At 39.4% G+C, this 21,403-nt stretch overlaps 2 protein-coding genes across 7 annotated transcripts in view; one reads left to right on the top strand and one right to left on the bottom strand.

The window, feature by feature from the left end:
* The window catches only part of PTPN2 (protein tyrosine phosphatase non-receptor type 2), a 31,528-nt gene extending 18,452 nt beyond the window's left edge, over window positions 1–13,076 (top strand). Inside the window, exons 6-10 of one of the 2 annotated variants that reach the window (XM_035316892.1) lie at window positions 1,264–1,473; window positions 3,040–3,198; window positions 6,005–6,192; window positions 7,502–7,603; window positions 12,240–13,076. In XM_035316892.1, the coding sequence (XP_035172783.1) occupies window positions 1,264–1,473; window positions 3,040–3,198; window positions 6,005–6,192; window positions 7,502–7,603; window positions 12,240–12,261 (681 nt within the window). In that variant the 3' untranslated portion in view covers window positions 12,262–13,076. Of the gene's footprint in view, window positions 1–1,263; window positions 1,474–3,039; window positions 3,199–6,004; window positions 6,193–7,501; window positions 8,606–12,239 lie in introns of those variants that run through there. The other variant, XM_035316891.1, reaches the window with a different exon arrangement.
* PSMG2 (proteasome assembly chaperone 2) overlaps window positions 9,747–21,403 on the bottom strand; it is a 15,414-nt gene continuing 3,757 nt past the window's right edge. For 2 of the 5 annotated variants that reach the window (XM_035316893.1, XM_035316896.1), the window contains exons 5-7: window positions 20,521–20,694; window positions 17,411–17,531; window positions 15,821–16,987 (exon numbers count right to left, since the gene is read on the bottom strand). In XM_035316893.1, the coding sequence (XP_035172784.1) occupies window positions 16,868–16,987; window positions 17,411–17,531; window positions 20,521–20,694 (415 nt within the window). In that variant the 3' untranslated portion in view covers window positions 15,821–16,867. Of the gene's footprint in view, window positions 11,117–14,574; window positions 14,781–14,954; window positions 15,545–15,820; window positions 16,988–17,410; window positions 17,532–20,520; window positions 20,695–21,403 lie in introns of those variants that run through there. The other 3 variants (XR_004748053.1, XM_035316895.1, XM_035316894.1) reach the window with 3 other exon arrangements.

Raw genomic sequence — 21,403 nt, 5'->3', positions numbered from 1 at the left:
ACTCACGTACCAAATATGATGGTTCAGACTCTGCTGTCCATGTTAAGCTCTTAGCCAAGAGATGAAATATTCCTGCAAAATGTGCATTTGAGAATGACTGAAGTCATGCCAACATTCCCTGTTTTCTTTGAAAGTATGTTCAGTCTTGCAGCATCAGGCATTGAAGGCAAAAGACAAAATGTGAGACTATTTTCTTACTGTGGTTAACTATGAATTGAATAATTTTAGTTTCGCAAAGGATTTTCATAAGTTGTCCCTTACAAGAAGTTAAAACAGGCCGAGCAGGAGATGAACCGTAGAACTTACTTGAATTACAGAGATATATTTTGGTGGTGCTGAAAAAGAAAAATGGATTTTCTGAAATACCCTGACATTTTAAATATAATTCTGGTTCAAATTTGTGGAGGTTTGTGTAGGTTTAAGCCTGTGGAAAACCAGATGAAAGGAAGGGATGGTAAAAATAACGAAACCTTTCTAAAATTCACGAACTAAATTGGTGATGAAATTGTCTCAAAATTGCTGTAAAAAGAAAAGAAGGGAGGCAAGGAGTAGCATTTAGCAGCAGTTCTGAAGTGAGTTCTGTAAAGATACGATCCAAATTTGTGATCAAAGCTTTTCAGGATACATACAGACTCTCTTACTGTCATTTCATTACTTGCACTTATTTGGTCATGTTTGCAGAGAGGGGGAAAACAGTGTGTTGTGTTCCAATCTGTATTTCCTTACAATGGGGAGTGCTTCAGGCTGGGTCTTGTTTCACAGTCAGCAGCCTGGGCTCTGCAGGCCTTTGCCACAAAGCTTCCTGCTACTCTGTGGCATGAGAGATGCAGAGGAGATGCTGATACCACTTGGTATTAAAACTTGCTCTGAACAGGAGTGGAGAGTGCTTACAATGCTGATGGGTATTTTTTCAGTCCTGTCAATGCTAGCAGCCTCGTAACTCGCTCTCAGCCATTAAGTACATTGATGGTTGAAAAAGGGATATTGAGGGCAAGCAGTAAAGCAAGCAAAATATAACACTGGAAGTTTGAGAAGAGGAAAAAATGTTTGGTAATAATTACAAAGGGGAAAAACTACTAACGTGGATGAAGAGCTGCTTCAAATTGCACTGTTGGGCGTCCTCCAACAGGAAGATACTGGGTTGTTTGTCTAAGCAGGAGGTTTGAAATAGAGTAGCTATTGATTTGGATTGGGGAAATGTGTGCTAACTAAACAAACGTTGAATACTCTCCAGTTGCATTGTTTATTTGTTTTCACTTCTAGAGTGGTGAGTCCAGGATGATATCTCATTTTCATTATACTACATGGCCAGATTTTGGAGTTCCTGAGTCCCCAGCTTCATTCCTCAACTTCCTTTTTAAAGTCAGAGAATCTGGTTCACTAAGTCCTGAGCATGGACCTGCAGTCGTTCACTGTAGTGCGGGGATAGGACGATCCGGCACGTTTTCATTAGTAGACACATGTCTTGTTCTGGTAAGTTATCAGCTGTTCTCTGTCACCACTTCCCTTCTCCTGACACCCTGCCTTTCTTCCCCATGTGGGCTTTCTGGTTGGAAGGCTTTAGAAGCACTTCAGTTAATGGCACAGCAGTGAAAACTTTAATTAAGGCATCACACTTCTTTTTTTCTTCACATTTTAATAGCTTAAAAACACGAGCCTTGAAATAAATTTACAAATCCATCTTGAAGAACTTTACACATTTTCACAGCTTCCTGGAAAGTAAATAGGAAGCACTCTTCTACATGAGATGTGAATAGAATAGGTTGAGATTCTTTCTTTTAGATACGAATTTAGGATTGTGAACTGTGTCATCTGTAGTCGCTCTTAATTTGAGCACATTATAAAGATAAATATTTAACATGTATTTAAGGTTTTGTTGGATTTTTTAATACTAGATTCTGACTTTGGTTATGCTTGGTAATACTGGAAAATATAACGCGGGGTTAAGCGAGATAGGATTTCATTAAAGGACTGGAGTACCTGTCATATGAGGACAGGCTGAAAGAACTGGGCCTGATCAGCTTGGAAAAGAGAAGGCTGAGGGGAAACCTCATCAGTGCGTAAGAATATCTGAGGGGGCGGTGTCAAGGATGGAGCTGGTCTCTTTTCAGTTGTGCCCAGTGAGAGGATGAGAGGCAACGGGCACAAACTGAAGCACAGGAGGTTCTGGCTGAATATGAGAGGGCACTTCTCTACTGTGAGGGTGACAGAGCACTGGAACAGGTTGCCCAGAGAGGCTGTGGAGTCTCCTTCCCTGGAGATACTCAAACCCTGCCTGGATGTGAGCCTGTATAATATGCTCTAGGTGATCCTGCCTGAGCAGGGGGGTTGGACCAGATGATCCCCAGAGATCCCTTCCAACCTCAGCCATTCTGTGATTTAAGTTATGAAACAGTCATATTATGTATTGGGTAGGCCCTCTCAATTTATTCATTATTTTTCTGCAGATTTTCTTTTTTTTTTCCTCTGTTCATAAAAAACATAGATGTTTATTTTGATGCAAGTACACTTTAATATTAAAGAGCTCAAGTGAACCTTGCAACAAACACAGGTATGCAGTTAAAAATGCCCCATGAATGTATAGTATGGGGGGAAGAAACGTGTGTTGCTTGAATTAGAGAATTTGCTTTAAATAAGGAAACCTCTGCTCCATTCATTCCAAATTGCCGTTCTGTTCAGGAGCAATAGGAAATACTGCTTTATGGTTCTTACTGTGACAGTCCTGTTTTGAAGTACAAGGGTATGTGTGAATAAAATAAGTAGTATCTAATTTTCTAAGACTTGATAATTAGGATACTGATTTATTTGGTTAATACACAGTCATAGATTTGTTCATTATAAGCTTTCATTAATGGTTTACCTATTTTTCCTCGTGAAGCAATTTAGAAGTTTGGAGATGTTAATTTCTTGCATAACCAATAGAAACATAATGTGAAGAAATGATTTATTTTGTAACTCATTTTTTACTTGCAATTATCTTTTGTATGTTGTTTGTCTTTATCCATACTTGTGACACTTTCAATATAACTTTCTTTACAGATGGAAAAAAAGGACCCGTTTTCTGTAGATATTAAGAAGGTATTACTGGATATGAGGAAATACCGAATGGGACTTATTCAGACACCAGATCAACTAAGGTTTTCATATATGGCTGTAATAGAAGGAGCAAAGTTTATAATGGGGGATTCAACTATACAGGTAAATAATTATTTCCATGCGTTCCAGCATAAAGTGTAGAATACCAACAGTAGCTAAAAAATGAGCTCTGAACAATTTTAAAACAAGCATTCTGTGGGACTTAAATAAACTGCCTTTTTCAATAGATGCCTTGAAGGTATTAGAGGTGTATCTGATTAGCCTTTTCTAGCTGCTAAACTCTTAATCCTATGTAATTGTCTCCTCTAAGATAGAATACAAAAATAGCTTGTTATGCTGATTTTAAAAGGGTTAAATCAATATCTTCAATATTATAAAGCAAAAGCAACACTTAGTATCACTTGGAAAAGATAGCAAAGATCTCCACTGTATTTCTTGATCCTTGCTATAAGTTTATCTAACAGTAAAATTGCCTGATGCTGCAGGTAAGTTTTATTAGTAAAGCTGCATTTTTGTATCCTTTACAATTTGTGTTACAGTTAGTAGGATGTAGCTGAATACAATGAGTTTCAGGGCAAACAGATTACCGTATCTCACCGGTACATTGGTGTTGTTTGTGATACTTACAGTGGCTGCAGCTGTTTTAAATCTCTGGTGCTGGGGGGGTGGGGGGGAGGAGGACGAGAAGGAGGGATTGTGTAACAGACTTAATTCTGTTTTTATACGCTAGGGGTTTTTTAATCATTTTGCTGATTTGTTAAAATCATGAATGAAGCAGATGAGCTGAAACACGTTTCCTCTTTTGTGGTTCAAATCCTGCTAACCAATACCTAGGGAGTTTGCTGCTGGTGTGAACACCTGCACCAAGTGCCTAGAACACTGCATGATTCATCTTAACGTGTACAGTAATTTAACCTCCTTACTTTCTGGAGCATTCTTTCTGGTGGTAATAATTTTTCTGCTTTGTCTACTAGAAAGCTGTGCTTCAAAATGAGCAGCTCTGGTTCCCACAATTATCCATGTAGATTGCAGGATTTCTGATTTCTAGATACAAGGAACTTTCATCATTCTGTCAACATTCAACATTCTGTCAACTCAGAATGCTGCTTGTCGAGTTCAGATGTGTTACTTCTTTGCACCAAGAGCACACTTCAGGCACATTTCTTCACTTCTTGTGGAGGTTTTTGTTTTGTGTTCTCTGATGCTTCAGGTGACCTTTCCTAAACCAGTGTTTTCTGCAACGTAGTTAGTTGTCCTGGTGCCTTTCAGGGCATCAGGGTCATACGTAGAAAATCAATGCTTGTTTCACCCAAGTTGGCAGTACTTCCCGGAGCGTTTTTCTGTTCAAGGTCAGCTAGATCATTTTTTCACCCATGGAGAACTGTTGCACTGTCCAGAGTGTGAGAGGTGTTTCCTTCTCTGCTAACGATGGGGCAAGTATGAAGTACCCTTTTGGTACTGGAAGGCTGCTGTAAGGTCTCCCCAGTGCCTTCTCTTCTCCAGGCTGAACAACCCCAACTCACTCATCCTCACTTCTCAGGGGAGGTGTTCTAGCCCTCTGATCATCCTTGTGGCTCTCCGCTGGACTTGTTGTAATAGGTCCATTTTCTTCTTGTGATGGGGGCCCCAGAGCTGAACACGATTTTTAGACACAGGAGCCAGTTGAGTTTTGGAGCAATGAAAGTGTAGGCATATAGAGGAGAGTAAGATGGAATAAAAGTGCTGAGCAGTGCAGGACCTTACAAGTTTATTCCTCATTGTGGAGCTATTGCAGACAGTATAAACCCCAAGGTTAGTGGCCTGTATCTTCACGGTAGCACCATCTTTGAGAAATACAAAGAGAGACCATTGAAGAATATGGTGGAGGCAGTTTGCTGGAGGTCCAGCTCAAGAAACAAAGGGCCTGGAAAAAAGATGAAGAAATGGTGAATGGTAGAGTTACAGCATGGCAGATGCGGTATGGAGAACTTGGTTGGAGCTACCTGCTTAACTCCTTACCGAGAGCTTTCAGGACAGGATGGGGAAAAACTTACTCTTAAAACAGAGGCCCCCAGATGAAGAGTATATAATTACAGAATTAGGAGGGTTTAGAACACTAGGAGTACGCAAACTCTAGTGAAGGCTGTAGTGTGGAGCTTCCCATGAGTAGTCATGTCGTGTACTGGTCCTCTACTTACTGTAAAAGGAGCTTTTCAAACATAATGTCTCTGGTTTGAATGGTTTATTGAACCTGTCCAGAAGTTTCTGAGGTAGTAAAGCTGGATGTTGGTGGAAGGAAAATCCACGAATTAAAAAGTGGTGCTGTATTTGTACCTTTTTGCTATTGGTACCATGTAGTGGTTGTTAAAGATTAAAAAAAAATCCAAACAAAAGCTGTTAAACTAAAATACCAACAATGAAAAGGGAAAATATTTGAGCTCCGCTTAGGATTTTGATGATGTTTGGTGATCGCATCTAAGAAGGACACACTAGAATGTTTAGATTCCTGCAAGTTGCAGGAAACTGCAAAATCTTTCCCTTGTCTTACATCTAGGCTCTTCTTAAGGACTCTTTTCATTGTATTTTTTTCCTGTCCATAGTAAAAGGCATGTCAGTACTACTCTGATTTTCATTGTAGTTTTGCTATACCGGTCCCACTGTTCCTTGGCTTCCCCATCTCTTTGGAAAAAGTTTCCTTGGGCCTTCTGAGTATTGCAGGAATTGGTTTGGGTGGCCATTTATCTAGTGAGAGCTGCCTTGCCTCTAAGGACGTGGTGTGAACCTCTCTGAAAACATTGTCTAACAAGTCTTCTTTTTCTTTATCTGATAGCTCCCTCAATCTACTTTGTTCAGATGTCTTCCCACAGAACAGTTACTGAGTACCCTCAGTGTTAGGGCAATGTTTGAAATACATTCTCCTTGTTTGCAGAAACGGTGGAAGGAGCTCTCTAAGGAGGACCAAGCACCAAGTTCTGAGCAGTCTCCTCCACATCCTGCCAAAATAACCACAGAGAAGTACAATGGGAACAGCATAGGCCTGGAGAGCAAAGATCAAACGGAGAACAATACTGACCTTCCCTCTAAAGTTCAAGATATCATAGATGGAAACATTGAAAGGTAGGTGTAATGAAGAAATAATTCGGGAGGCAGAGAGACTCTTGAGAGGCTGAATTATTGTCTGCTTTCCTGATCGTAAGAAAACTTCGTTATCTTCCTTCAGTAGAGGGAAAGGACAGGTGGTATTTGACAGTCTTATTTATTTTTTTAATAAAACTTAATATATTTCTTATGATAAAGCTTTATTGTGTAAAGGTCAAGAGAAGGAAAAACAAGCGTCTCCAACTGAAGCAGCTAAATCTCATGCTTGAAAGCATTTTCCTACATACTGTCTGAATTCCATTGCACGTGTGAGTTAGGTCTAAAAATGCCCAGCATAATTTGATACTAATGTTGAAATACTATGCCAGCTTACCTTCAGAAACATTTCAGATACCTCAGAAGCATGAAGGTTTTTATCACCTACCATATCCGATGCAGTGGTTGAAATGGTGTTCTGGAAGCCATACGTCACCCTCCATTCATGTTATATTTCTGCCATCGATAGATTTCTGTGGTCTGGCATCTCACTTTTTGTCTCTCTGTCAAGTCAGCCTGTGTCACGAGCACCAACGCCTTGACTCCTGGGCTTTCTTTAGCCAAGGGCACTGTGCACAGCAGCACCAGGAGCTGCCATCTGGATTGCTTTGGGCTCTGCGTCACCGGGGTCTGCCTGTATTACCACGGGCTGTTGGTACACGGCCAGAGACCAGGAGTGGGTTGTGCAGAGCTGTACAAGCACAGGAAGGAACGGTGCCTGTTCCAGACAGGCTGCAGACGTTCAGTGTAGAAAAAGTGAAGTTGGGAAGTAGCACATGGCTTACTGACTTCTATGTCTTTATCAGTGTTTTGAGAGAGAAAGTTGTTTTGCACGTGTCGGAAGGCCACTCACAAGCACAGAGAGAGGTTATAGTGTATGCGTGTGGTGTGTGAGTGCTAGGACTGGGATGATCAGAGGCTTTTTCTTGTGGCAGATCCATGCTTTGTTAGAGATGCTGAGGATACTTTTGGAGACAGGAGTTACAAGAAGGCCCTGGTAGTGTAACAGCACACAACTGATTTCTGTTTGGCTCGCTTTGGATTTGGTTTACAAGCTAAGACGAGCACCATGAAATCTGCATGTAGATGTGAGTAGGTTAGGGTCATAACATGCCACTTACACCTTTACATATACTAGCTAACTTTACAGGTCTTCACTAAACTGAAACCATCTACATTAAATTGTGTTAAAACACAATAAAGATTATGTTTGGAAGAAGTTTGCTTTAATATTTCAATAAGCATTTTTCACGTTGCACAATTTAAAATTTGTTTTTCTTTTTTCTTTAAGTACTGTCCGAAAACGGCTGCGAGAGGATAGAAAAGCTAACACAGCACAGAAGCTGCAGCAGATGAAGCAGAAGCTAAATGAGACTGAAAGAAAAAGAAAAAGGTGGTTATATTGGAAACCTATTCTCGCTAAGATTGGGTTTGGTACACTGATTTTAGTTGGCGCTTATTCTTGCTGGAAAATATATTTTCAAGAACATTCCTTGTAAGTAACAAGTAAGCCTGTCTGCTCCAGCAGCTAATTTTGCTGCGAGTGAATGTCCAGGGGTGTGACTTTAAGCAGTAGACTCCTTGCACCTGGAATGGGTACAGACCATTACATACTATAGAGAAGTGATGTAAACTTGATCATATGTCGACATCTCAGGACTTTCCATTGCAGGTACTTACGAAAATGAACTGCTACCCTCCCAACAAAGTTGATATTTTTTGTTTATATGAGCAGGTACAAACTTGCTGCAACTGTTTATACACTTTTAAAAATGGTGGTCTACCAGATCTTGAGCAAACCCTGAACCACAGGGGTTTAGCTACTGAAGGCTGTCTGAATTCCAATTTACATGCCTGACATAAGCAATAAACAGTGTTGTATCATTCACATCATTAATGCAAAGAAGTTATCCTTAAATGTGTGTAATGTGTAATGTACCAGTGAGCATAAACATTTTATATTCTTATGACCTAGGATAAATATATTTTATAATTGCATATTTAATCTTTTTGTAGTTCACTGTACTTCTAAAGGCTCAGTTTGTACAAATTTCTGACCAAAAAGAATTTGATTTTTGAAACTAAATGTAATTTGTGCATGAAAATAATAGTGCAAGCATTCCCCTTATTTTGACTTTCAGATTTATATGAGCAGCTAGGGGTCTGATGAAGCACTTACCAATTTCTACTACTCTGTTAATTTGCATTCCTTATTTATTTTTTGTAGTTTTCATTATTTAAGTAAGGCTTGGAAATCTGAAATTTTTAAGGCTTTTGAGAACTTAGCCCCCACTGAAAAGCATACTGTTAAATTGACAAATGTATTCAGAGTTCAGCTACTGTTTGAAGGCCAACGTTGTTAAAGTTCTGACATTCCATTAAATGTGAAACATAACGTTTTGTGTGTCTACAGATTTTAATTGCTATAAAGAATAAAATTCATTTATCAGTAATATATGTAGAAAGCACAGCAAAGGAAACTAGTTTGTCTTCCAAGTGTGGTTCTGATAGAAAACAAATGTTGGTAGCCTTCTCCTGTAGGCAGTATTTTCAGTTGTGCTAGCTGCTTCCAGAGGCTCACTAATTCTAGAATTGCCTCTCAGGTTGCCTACCTCATTATTTAAGAGACATGATGGTAAAAACGCTCAATGACTAATATTTTGGGACTAACTATCCTACAGTCTCTTCAGTATTATTGAGTACACCCTTGCCGTTACTTGGGCAATAACACTTCCTAAATAGTAACCTTCAAGTTGTCCTCAAACACAGAGATCGTATGTGGCATATGTAGCTTGTCATCCGAGCTGAAACTTAATCAGTAGTAGTATTGGACTGCACTTGGAAACCTGGATTTATTTATTCAGTCATTGACTCGTTGAGTGACTTCAGAGAAGTTGTTTTCTCTTTACATTTTCCCAGTTTGATCGTTTTTTGTTGGGTGAGGTTTTGGGGATTGGCTGGCTTCTTGTTTTGTTTTCTTTGGTGGGTAGGATTTTTGTTGTTGATTTTTTTTTTTTTTTTTTTGGCCCTTTCGTAAAGCACTTTTTCAATTTATTGCTGAAAAATACTGATAGATAATTACTTTGCCCCTCTTCCAAAGGAATTAACTTGAAAGGTTTTTAGTAGAAAGGTTTTTAGTACATTCAAGCTTAGTTGTAACGCGCCAGGCATGGGGCCCAAGCAGCCTGACGCTAGCTACGCAAAGCTGAGTTGCGCATACTTTTTGAAATCCTCATTTCACAATAGTTAATACTATTTTGGACTACACTGTTTATATAGTAAACAAATGCTTGTGTGTCCAGATAAGGAAGAGAAAAGTGTAGTTTCTTGGAACATACAGTTACGTATTTGGGAAATTGTGTCAGTAAAACAAAGATAATTTGTATTGTGGCATTACTGACTGTGTAATTTGCTATTACACAGCTAGAATAGCAAAATGACATGCTGATGGCTGTGACACAGTATTGGCAGCCAGCTGACATATTTTAAGGCGCCTGTAATTTTGAAAACCACAGTAACCTAGCCAACAACAGGTCTGCTGGAAGATTCTTTTGTTTTATTATTTTTATTTTTTAAATTGGGACGTCTGTCTTTTTTTCTTTAAAGTCTTAGCTGTAACTGACACACAGTATAAATTTATGTGCCTTATAAAAGATGTTTTGGTTATGGAAAAAACAGGTGGAATGTAACTAAATGCTTTTATAACAAAGAAATACTCCAGATTTTATTCAAAATGCTTAAAAGCAGTTACGGAAAAAATGCAGGCAAAAACTTTGGTGAAAACATTGTCATTTATCAACTTTCTGTTGGCATGAGAATAATTTTCCTGGGCCACCAACATCATACAGATACTGAGCCACTCGTGTCTTGTCAAGATGTCCCTCGAAACTTTCTGTTTCCATCTTCTACAATTTGGCTTTTTTGTTCTTTGGATCCTGAGGAGGCATTCTTCTTTTCTGGGTGGGGGCATGTGGGGCAGGGCCCGAGGGAGCCGCCTTAGATCATCTGGCTTTCAGCTTCTTGATGCAATAAAGTAGAATTCAGCAGCTGATAGGTAAAATTTCAGTTTGGTGACATGGTTGTAAGGATCTTCAAAGTTTAATTGATCTTAATTTTAGAATGACAAACCAATACAAGTCCAGGACAAAACTATTTTGACCAGTGAATTGTGCCATGAGAGTAGGGGGGCAACGAAGCATTAGATCTCGTAGAGCGTTCCAGGCAATAATTTGGGTAAAATTCTTCTCTCTACTCCCTCAGTATCTGACCTGGGAGAAAATTCTTTAAAAACTGAATTTGCAGGAGGCTCGCTTTCTGTACTGCAAACTGAGCCCTTGTGGTATTTTGTTATTCTGTAGGATTTAACTTTACAGCAGTTGTGTAGCACTTGGATCTTAAATAAGAACAAATGTGGGCCAAAGTGCAAGACCTGTCAATCCCAGTGACTTTTATTTTAGGAAATGCTTAAAGAAAGAGTGAAAATGAAGGAAGCGCCTTCTGACAACCTCCTCCTCCCCTCCAGTTTCTGGCAAGCTGTTGGCTGTTTCTGTGTCACTTCCGAAATGCTGTTGTACTTTGATTCAAAGTGTCACTGTGTTGGGTTTTTTCCCCATTTTGGAAATACATCAGTCAAAATACTTGATGCATAGTGAACTTCTTAGAATTTAATGAAAGTGTTCGACTCTCGGATGAACACTTCTAAACAAATCGTGCATGTTTTAATAAATACCACTAACAAATGTCTGGACCTCAGTTGCAAATAGTTTGCAAGTTTGGAATTAGTCATTTAAGTTTTCTGTTTGATTATATCCTTAATGCAGGGACGGTCCACTGAATGTGATGGTACATTTTTGTTTTTCTTGAAGTGTATTAAGTAAGAGACTTGAATTCATTGTGAAACAGAATTCTGAAAAAAAAAAAAAAAAGTTTATTTTATATAATTAAGATACTGCAAGTGAAACCTAGCAAATCTTGTTCAACCTTGAGTGAAACGGTTTACTTGCATCAATTTATATTCCACTGAATAGGGAAAAAGTGCAAATGTGTATGCATGTTTGTGTGTTTGGATTGTGCAGGCAATTAGAAAGCCTGGCTAGCTTTAAGTTCAATGAATGTTAACCAAATTTAGTTTGCTCTTTGGCATCATTACTTAAGCCTGACACACTTGATGACCGCACAAGAAACTAAGTTAATGAACTGATGACAAAAGAGGAAGTCTTCTACATGGCCAAGTGGCTTAAGTGACAGGATGGAAGTTGCAAAGTTGACATAACTTGCGAAGTTGACATAACTCACGGTAGTCTTCCTGGGTTTTTTAACCCTGCTGCCCCCAAAGGTTTAGGTCAGTCTTTCATTTTCATGTATGAAAAATAAATGCGTTCAAAATTGCACCTCTGTCTGAGTCTTTATTTAAATTGGATAAATACTTGGGAGAAAATTTTACTGTGCTCTAAATTAACAAAGAAACCTGCCGTATAAATCAATGCAGTGGTTGCAGAGCTTAGAAGCATTTTACCTGTCACACCCAGGGTGTTTTAGTGCTGTAAATACCATGGTTCTTCTGTGTTCCTCGGCGCATGGCCCTACCTTTCTTAAGGACAAAATGTCTAATGTCGGAACGTCTTCCTCAGTGCAGGCAAACTTTGCCTAGAAACTGATTTCCATGCCTCTGTGCCGCGAGAGGTGGCGATAGTCTGAGATGCGGCCTTCCATAATCCCACTAAGGTCAAAGAAGACTCCTCAGTGTTGGTGGTCGGGCGCACAAGTAAGTGGCTTGCTGGGCTGACCTAGACTCGAAGCTCTCCAGCAAGTGTGTGCCGTACACTGCAATGTGGAAATCCCTTCTGGAAAAGCGACGGCTTTCCAAGAGTGCTTGCCACAGACAAACAGTAATCAGTATTCGCTGCAGTGAGTGCATGAGAAGCTGTTTGGTGTTTTATAGTGAGCTGCCGACCCGTTGTCTGTTCTTGTTTCTTTTTCCTCGTACTGTGTACTGAATCCGTGACTTTCTTTTGCGTTGTATGTCGTAGGCCGAGACTGACTGACACCTAAGCCTTCGCGACTTGTGAATATTCTGCAGCTATAAACTGCAAATTATTGACATGCAAAGCGAGACATGAGCCCCTCTTCGGGAACAAAAGTGAGGTCTGTTAAGTACCAGGAAGACCTCAGTTATCTGTTTACAGCGTAAACTACAGCGAGGGGATGAAGAACACCACCAGCATGCTACTTTGCAAAACAAAATAATTTGCTGTCTTGTGTTTTTATAATGCCTGTATTAATGTAGAAAGATGTAAAAGAAATAAATTAGGAAATATTTTGTTTTGTACTGCCATTCTTATTGTATTTTTATACGTTTTTGGCAGCATTAAATATTTTTTTAAATCGACAACATGCTGTTGTGTGCGCATTATGTTAGGAAGAAACTGTTAAAAGCCTGTTTTGAGCAAGCAGAAATGTTTCAAGTTAAGGTTTTCTGATACCCTGTCTTAACTGAAAATTTGTGAAATATTCTGATTAGAATGGGCTTTATGCAAATATTTTTAATTATTCCAATGCTAACTATTGTAGTTTCAGCTGGGAGGAGCACTTGCACATTTCTTTTGTAATACACCACTAAGAATATTGTTTTATTAATCTGACCAGTAGATTTGATAATCCTTATGTTTGCTATAGAATATACACACAATGTTCAGAATAAGTCTTGAGAGGGAAGGGTGTTTTGTTGTTCGTCCTTTAGCAGAAGGGAAGCTGGGAAGCCTGAAGCCTCGCTACCCCGGCATGCCCAATTAACGGTGCTGAGGGTGAGGTGCAAAGCACACAGTCAATGGAGTCGTTAATTAAATGGGTTTTGGATTGTGCCATCAGCGTGTTGTATGTGTTATGTTTTGCTTCGCATCTCCAATCTGTTGGTGCCCTCCCTCATGTTCTGAACAGCGGCACTGGGAGAGGGGTGAACAGGTCGCTGGCTGGAGGAGTCGGTGTAATGGCCCCAACAGCATTTAGAGCCCTGTACCTTCTGTAAGAGGGTTAACCGAAGTTCAGTGCTTGCTCAAGTCCTCACAGTTCACTGAAAAGCTGTATGTTATTAGATATAAATGTCTAAACTAGCATCTGGCAAGGTTTTATATCTAATTTGTACCTTGCATACGGGAGTGGGTACTTTATGCCATTATTTAAGTTAAAAGCCTTGGCACCATTGTGAAATGGTCTGAATTAACAGTCTCTTTTGTCTAAACACCTAATTTAAGTGATTAGCACAGTTCAGAGTCCGTGTTGAAGGAGAAAACACCATTTGATTAAGCTTTCATTTTCAACTTGTGGCTGTGAGACCAGGAGTACCTATAATGAAACCTCAAGGTCTGGCCAAAACCACTGCAGTAAATCCCAGTGCTGCTGAATGCAGGCACGGGGCCTGTCCTTATCACTTGACACATCTTTGGATACAGCTTTCAGCAATTCAGGGCTTTTAACTTAAGATTTATGTTTTTGTTATTTTTCTTATCTTTGGATTGCAAGTGAGCATAATGTGTACGACTAGTGGGAATGCATGTGTACCGTTCATTATAACCCACTGCTATCTCAGCTAGGTATCGACTGCACAACTAATTTGTTTTACTGTGTGGTGTGCTGACCGCTGAATGTACCTTGGCCCTTCTCCACGGTGGACTCTGTTCTCAAAATGTTCTTGAAGTTTCTCAGATGGCTTCCCTCAGCTGAGCTGTCCGCATTTGGTTTTAGGCTTGCTTCGGGAGCATGCACAGGGAGCAAAGAGCAAGTGGTCCCGAAAGCAGGGCTGTGTCTGGTGGCTTTTACTGAGGGCTGGCTCAAGGGGTTCTTGCAGGTGCCTCCTATCTGTTGGCTCTGTGCAGGGCTGAGGTTCTTGGCTGCCGTGAAACCCGGGGGCAGAAAGAGGAAGGGGGGAGGGAGTCTGCCAGCTGAGGGGGCAAAACGGGTTTCTAGTCAGAGTGCTAAATGGGGTTAGATCAACAGACCTGTAGATTTTCAGCTGAAAAACTGATTTCCCTAGCTGCCAGTTTTTTTTTTTTTTCCCCTTCCCAACCTTCAAACCCTTGACAGCGTTACTCGCCGTTCCTTTTTCCCGGCCCTCACATGCAGCTGTGCTGCACCCCGGGGCAGCCACGCTGCTGCTGCCTGGTGGCCGCTGGGGCCCCCAGGCCCAGGAGCTGCTCAGCAGGGAGAGGCGAAGCTCTAAGGCTGTGGGGGCTCTGCTAGAAAAAGCTGGAGCCCAGAGGACTAAGCTCCCCCCTTCCTTCTTGAGGCTTTACTCCAATGTGCTCCCCCGATACTGCTTCCCAAAGGCATCATGCTGGCTGAAAACACCAAACTGAGGTAATCTCATACCTGCACACTCCTAACTGGAGGATGCGGTAATTCAGCTCACAGTTGTTCTGAGGGTCTGTGCAAAGCGGAGGGAAAGACCTGCAGTACAGGGGTAGTGCTGTCCTCAGACTTGGAAAATGAGGCGTTGCCAGCAGTGCTGGGATTCGGTGACGTTTTGAGCATGGAGTTCATCAAAGCTTTCAAGAGCATAGAGAATTTAAAAAGAGCTGTAGGTGATAAAAATTGTAAGAGTTATGAGCCTTTTAACTGCTTGCAAATACTAGCTTTCATGCCTCTTACTTCAAGTTAATAGCTGAAAAGAGATTCTAGTAGTGGAAATCTTCATGTGACTAGCGCCAATACAAAGTTCAGTCAGTCCAACGAACAAGAACAAAGTATCATTTTGTATTTTCAATTACCTTTCTTTTTCACAAATTTATTGCAAGATTTAGAATAAAAGATTAAGAAACTGTAGATGAATATATTAGGGGGGCAGGAAATTCACTGTGATTACTGATACTTAACTACATGAAGGTGCAATTAGGTTAAAATACACTCAAGTGTTCCTTAGCATTTTCTTAGATATCTTGTCACTGTGTTATTATAGGAACTTACCTGGTACCTTCACACATGATGTATTCTTTAAATTACAGCACAAAGAGATTTTAGAATAGGAATATAGAAGAATGTATACTTTCAAAGGAATAGCAGCTGGAAGGACAGCATCTTCTCTGAAACCAAGTAGATACATTTTCCAAATATGTTTTTAAACATAAGTACTGGTTTATTCAAAATTACAGCCAATAAAAACTACTAAGCTATCTCAGAGACTGTTTTCCTGAAAAACTGCACCTTTATCTGTCATCTGTAAAAGAAAGAAAAAACTTCCATGCCTCAAAAAACTTTTGAATGCTTCTGCTGTGGTCCAGTGGTCAAAAGTCCCCTTGCTGTTGCTTTCCCTCTCCCAGCTTTTTATCATGTCTTCTCCTTGCTGCAAGCAAGATTAGTAAGGCTTGGAATTTACAGCTGCTTTTTGATGAAAATTGCTTGGCTTCTGAAATGAAAATTGCTTCTGAAATGCTGCATCCCAGCCCCATTCAGCATACCTAAGACTGCACCCTGATCAGTACAACCAATTAATACATTTTCCTATTTGATTAACTTTCTGTGGATGCCCAAGCAACACTGCTTGTTGCCCAAATAAGGTTTTAACCTTCAGATTTTTTGTGTGTCATTTAAAAGTCACAGAAGTCTGAGTGTTCCAAAGGCTTTTTTAGTACTTTATTTTATATTGACACAAAATATTCCAGGCCTTGAACAAAATTAATGCCTGCAACAAGCAGCAGCAGGGAACCCCACTTGGGCTTGTTATTTGTATGTAGCAAGTTATTTGAACACCAAAGGTTATATGCACCGCCTCCCTGCAGGCTGCAAAATGGTTCGGCCTGCTACTTGAGTTTTCTGGGAAAATAAATAAATAATAAAATAAAAAACTGAGACAAAATAAAAGACCACAACTGAACATGCAGCTTAACAATGCAACAAGTACCATTACAAACATTAAACACGTGAACTACTCATCACCAAACTAGCACTGCACACTAGGCTTACACAATACCCAGGCAGCAGCAGGCTGCCTGCCACCGAGGCAGTGTTTTGCTTCCTTTATGTTTCAGGGCACTATAAACGTCCTCAAGTTAGTCTGAGATGGCTTGTCTGCCTAGAAAGTTTTAATTTCAGCACCTCAGCAGTGCTTCTAAGAAGGATGGAAATTATACCATGGAAGTAGGCCAGAAAAGATAGAACAGGCTGCCTTGCATCACTTAGAGTCTCCCCAGCTGAAGCTACTACACCAGCATTGGGAAAAGAATGCAGAAAGATCATTTCTGAGCTTTACTTACATCACCAGGTGGGTTTTGGAAACGAGATCCACAGTTAACATGGAAGAACAGGATCTTATCTTTCTAAAAAGATCTAAAAAATGCACATCTATCTTAAGTTCTCAGCTCTGGAAGGGCACCATAAGCTTTTCCAGTGCAGTAACACTTAACCAAATATTTTTTTAATACTTTATTTAAAAAAAGAAAAGTCAAACTTTATTGAATAAACTGTACAGAACATATTTCTTTGGTCAATTTCTGAAAGTTACCTTTATTTCCTTTGTTATCCACATATATGAAAGGGGGTTTTCCTAAACCAAGAATTTATGTACCTAACAAATTAAGCTGCTGTTTCTTGGAAATGACTATTCAATAATCTTTTCAAGGGATGTTCGAGACTAGACTGTAAAACTTACAGAAGAACTCAGAATGGATCAGAAGAGTGCAGGTGGAAGACCGTTGCCAAAAAGTAAGCGCCAAGAACTTGGTATTTTCCATTGTGAAGAAGTATCTGGCATTTCCTGTTCTGGAGAAATATCTGTGGAATGGTTTCCCTGCAACAACAACAGAATAACTTTTTTAAGTTTCAAACAATAAAGCAACTTAATGTAATTCTCTCTCTGGCATATATATTAAAATAACAGGCAACCTTTCAAATGTCAGTATCACTGTGGATTGCTTTAGAGAAGAGTACTGGAAGATCAAACTAGATCAAACCTTTACACAATTTCCCTCCTCCACCTGTTAAGCAAGGCTGTGGCGTTTTTTTGTTTTGTTTTTGCCCCCTTTTTTTTTTTTTTGGGGGGGGGGGGGGGGGGGGCACTCAAACAACTTCCTAGTGAGATTTTAATCAAAATGTATCTTTAATTTGGCCTGTTCTTGATGACCAAAGGCAAAAGTTGACTCACCTAACACAAAAAATGAAAATAAGCAATGTAAAATATTAAAGCAAGATCTCTAGATCAAACAGCACTTACTTTGCTTTTAATTAGCTGGAGCCATTCATTAAGATAGTTAACAAGAACAAATGCATCAGGGATATTGTCCCCTTCTGAGCAGAATTTCAGAAGAACTGCCATTTGGATTCCTTTTGAACAACTGCAACAAGAAGCAAAAAAGGCATTTCTGTTTCTTTTATAAATCCAGAACAAATATATTTATTAAGTGCAACAATCTGCATATGGTCTGTTTTAAAAAAATAAATATACAAAAATAGGAAAATACAGACTTGCATATATATATACACACAATCCTTACATATATATATGAAATATATATATTTCCCCTCCAGATTTGCTTGTTTGCATTTTCATTCTTCATTATTTCCTTCTGAGTCCTGAAGATTTTTGCTTCGTAGGGCAAGAATCCTAGGTCATGGAAGGGCTGCTAGGGAATCCCTTCATATCCTTGGTTTGCATTTTTGCCCTGTTGGGGCATTTATACAGATCATTTGCTACAATCCCTCCTTCTCCTTCTGTGTGTTTCAGACAGCAGTTTTGCAGGCTGCATATCACTACTTTATTCACAATATTCTCATTTTAAGAAAGCAAGCGGTAGAACATAGGAAAACAAGTTCCAGGCAGAGCAGAAGAGAGCTGACAGATGAAAGTAGGAAGAAATTTGTTGCTAATTACTAACAACTAGAAAGAAAAATGACAAGAGTGTCAGAAAAAGAACATTAGAATCTAGCTGAAGACAGCTACCTGAGAAAATGAAACTAACTGATGGATCCTTAAAATACCTCTTTTGATACAATGGACTAACACATTCGGCATTAATCTCACATGGCACAATTCCCGTTATATCTGAGCCTGAAGGCTTCTCACTTCCTATAACATTTAGCTGAAATTCTACTAATGTTTCAAAACAAATGATAAGTTTCACTTTTCCCCAAAAAATCAATAGGGAGAAGAGAAGGATTCCATGAACTATGTGAACTTAAAATATTCATGTAGTTCAAATCAAAGCATGCGCATACCAACTTAACAAGTCATTAAACCAAAAATAAAGTGTCTGGATTTTTTTTCCCCTGAGTGTTTTAAATCAAAACATTAGCCATATAGTAACATTCAATTATCACATGAACAAAGACTTTCTTTAAAAGGCAAAGTATTACCAATATCAGAGAGAATAAAGAGATACTTGGGATGCATCTCGGAACCTAAACACAGTAAAAATGTGCATGCTACTGTTTAAAAGCCAGTCTCCAACTTGATGTGATGAATTTAAAGACAGCAAAACAGAGCTTGGAAATATTTCTCAGAGGGACAATGTTACACACCCACCTTTGCCTGCTACCAATGAACAAACCTTTCCAAGCCCTGTTTGCTACTTAACCATTCAGGAAAAAGTCATTCAAACCAGAAGTCAGAGCGGACTTAAGCATCTGTTTTGCAAAAACATACGCTGAAGTTCACTATTTCCTTTGTTAGACCAGGAACACTACTTGTGGTAAAATAGCTATCAGGTATACAATAGCTGTCAGGTTAATAAGTTTGGTAGATCCAACAGACATTTTTTTTTTTTTAAAGTGATACCAACTATTCAAAGGGCCACAAGAAAGAGTTAATCAGTGTTGTTGTTGAAGCTGGCAGGCGGCTGAACACCACACACCCTTCACTCATTGCCCCCCACCTCACAGTGGGATGTGGGAAAGAATCAGGGAGAAAAAAAAAAAAAAAAAAAAAAAAACATCATGGGCTGAGATAGAGAGCATTTAATAGGACAGAAAACAAAGGGAGAATAATAAGGATATAATATACAAAGCAGGTGATGCACAATGCAATTGCTCAGCACCTGCTGACTGATGCTCAGCCCCTCCATAGCAGCAGCAGCCCCCCAGCTGTTACTGCTGAGCATGACCTGACACAGTGTGGCCAGCCCAGGCCAGCTGTCCTGGCTGTGTCCCCCCTCCCAGCCCCTGGTGCACCCCCAGCCTCCTTGCAGGTTGGGCAGCACAATGAGCAGAAAGGTCCTTGGCTCTTTGTGAGCACTGCTCTGCAGCATCTGAAACATCCCTCTGTTATCACCACTGGTTTCATCAAAAATCCAAAACTAAGCATCATACAAGCCTCTGAAGAAAATTAACTGTATCCCTGCCAAAATCAGGACAGTTTTAAATCAAGTGACAGTTCTACTACGGATGTGCCACAGCAACTTAAATAATTTTCTGTCTTCACAGTTCAGTCTCCTTTAACATCACCGTGTTTTATTTATTTAAGCATGAAGTTTTTTGTGTTCCCCCACCCCTCAACTCCTGGGAGGTCTTATCTTTTGCAGTTATATACTGCTTCCATAACTGAAGTCAATACAAAGGTAAGCATCATATTAGCAACATTCCTGCTGTTGGATGCAGCTGCTTAGATGGATGTCAAAAAGAACCGTTAAGGAAAAAAAAATTCCACGTGACACTTACAAAACAAACACCTTTTGCACAGCTAACCTATTTATCACAATGAGTTTTACTATCCAAAATTTGACACTTGGACATGCTTTTGCCACAATTTTGAATGGAAACATCTTCTAACAAAATAAATAAAAAGTAAAAAAAATAAAAATAAAAATCCGCAACTAATCAGTTTTGTTTGCTGGCCCTGAAATCTGAACTCCTTCTGAGTGTTCAGAATTTCTTCACAACTGGTCATGGAACTATCCGTCACAAGGGACTGACTGTTTTATTTAAAATAGCACAGGGTATCTCACTATTTACTATTTGTGGTTTGCATAAAATCAGATACAAAATTAACAATTATCTTAATTGTAAAGGATTTATTCTCTCCTTTAGCCCATTCATTCATATTTTTATCATATTTTAAACTTTGTGATGCAGAATTCCTTATTTATAGAATTCCCTATTATGTCAATATTTGGGAATTGCAGATTTCCCTATTTTATAAATACAATATATTATATTCTCTAAATGTGCTCTTACTTGTGGGCTGGATCTGGAAGTTCTATTCCTACAAAACTCTTTTCTATGAAAAGAAGGACTTTTTTCCTACAACTTTCCACTTTAAAATATGATTTTACTCATGCACTAAAATCAGGACCTCCGATACCTTTCTGTGTTTATCTTCAGGCAACTCACCTCTCAGTAAACAGTAATTTTGTGATGCCACCTCCAGGAATACGTAGAACTTTTTCTGCATCATTTATTCCAGGGAAAGCTGCTATTTTTTCCATTTCTTTCCAATTTAGCTCCTGCATATGGCCTCCAATTGCTTTCTCAAGAGCTGGTGTAAGCAGGTAGCGCAGTGGTGTTCTAGGAACAGGTCAAGAACGCACTCAGGTGACAATAAAAGACAGCATGAAGTTACTACTTGTGACAGAAAGAAGCTACAAGCATCGAGGACGTCTAACCTGCAATGAAGAATTGCAATAACATTCCCTTCCTCCCCAGCTCAAAGTTAAAAAGTAGCTTGTGGCTTCAAAGCAATATATCCAACTTTCTGCCACAAATATAACCAAGATACCCATTATAGGGTAAGTACCAGGTACACAAGCACATGAGTAGGAGAACTGTTGCTGTTAAAATGATGTACATATAAGAGGTTTTTATTCCTTCAGATGGGAACTGATTCTATTAAAGTTAGTTAAAGTAAGCTCAGACTTCACTGTGACACAGCGTTTTTAAAAGCTCACACTACAAATATCTGCAGGCTTCATTAAAGTTCAGTATTTTCTGAATGTGTTACCCCCACTTTTCAGTGAGTCTGGTGGCACAGAGTTATCCTGTGGTGCTAGAAAATCCTCAAAATGCAAAATAATCAACAAGAGGTTAAAAGAGTAACCAACATTCGAATTAAGTGTTAAATACATAACCTGTGGCCTGTACGTTAGCAGCTAATCCTTGACATTGTTTGCAGCCACGAGAAATGAAGAAGTTAAAACTGCTGAGTCTAACTGACAGTGCAGACCAAGTGCAATTTACTCACAGCAGTAACTAACAACGTTGAGACGAGTACTGTACA

The sequence above is a fragment of the Oxyura jamaicensis genome, chromosome 2, assembly GCF_011077185.1.
Source record: "Oxyura jamaicensis isolate SHBP4307 breed ruddy duck chromosome 2, BPBGC_Ojam_1.0, whole genome shotgun sequence".
Classification (NCBI taxonomy): domain Eukaryota; kingdom Metazoa; phylum Chordata; class Aves; order Anseriformes; family Anatidae; genus Oxyura; species Oxyura jamaicensis.
The sequence above is the reverse complement of the archived record's forward strand: the minus strand, read 5'-3'. Positions and strand labels throughout refer to the sequence as shown.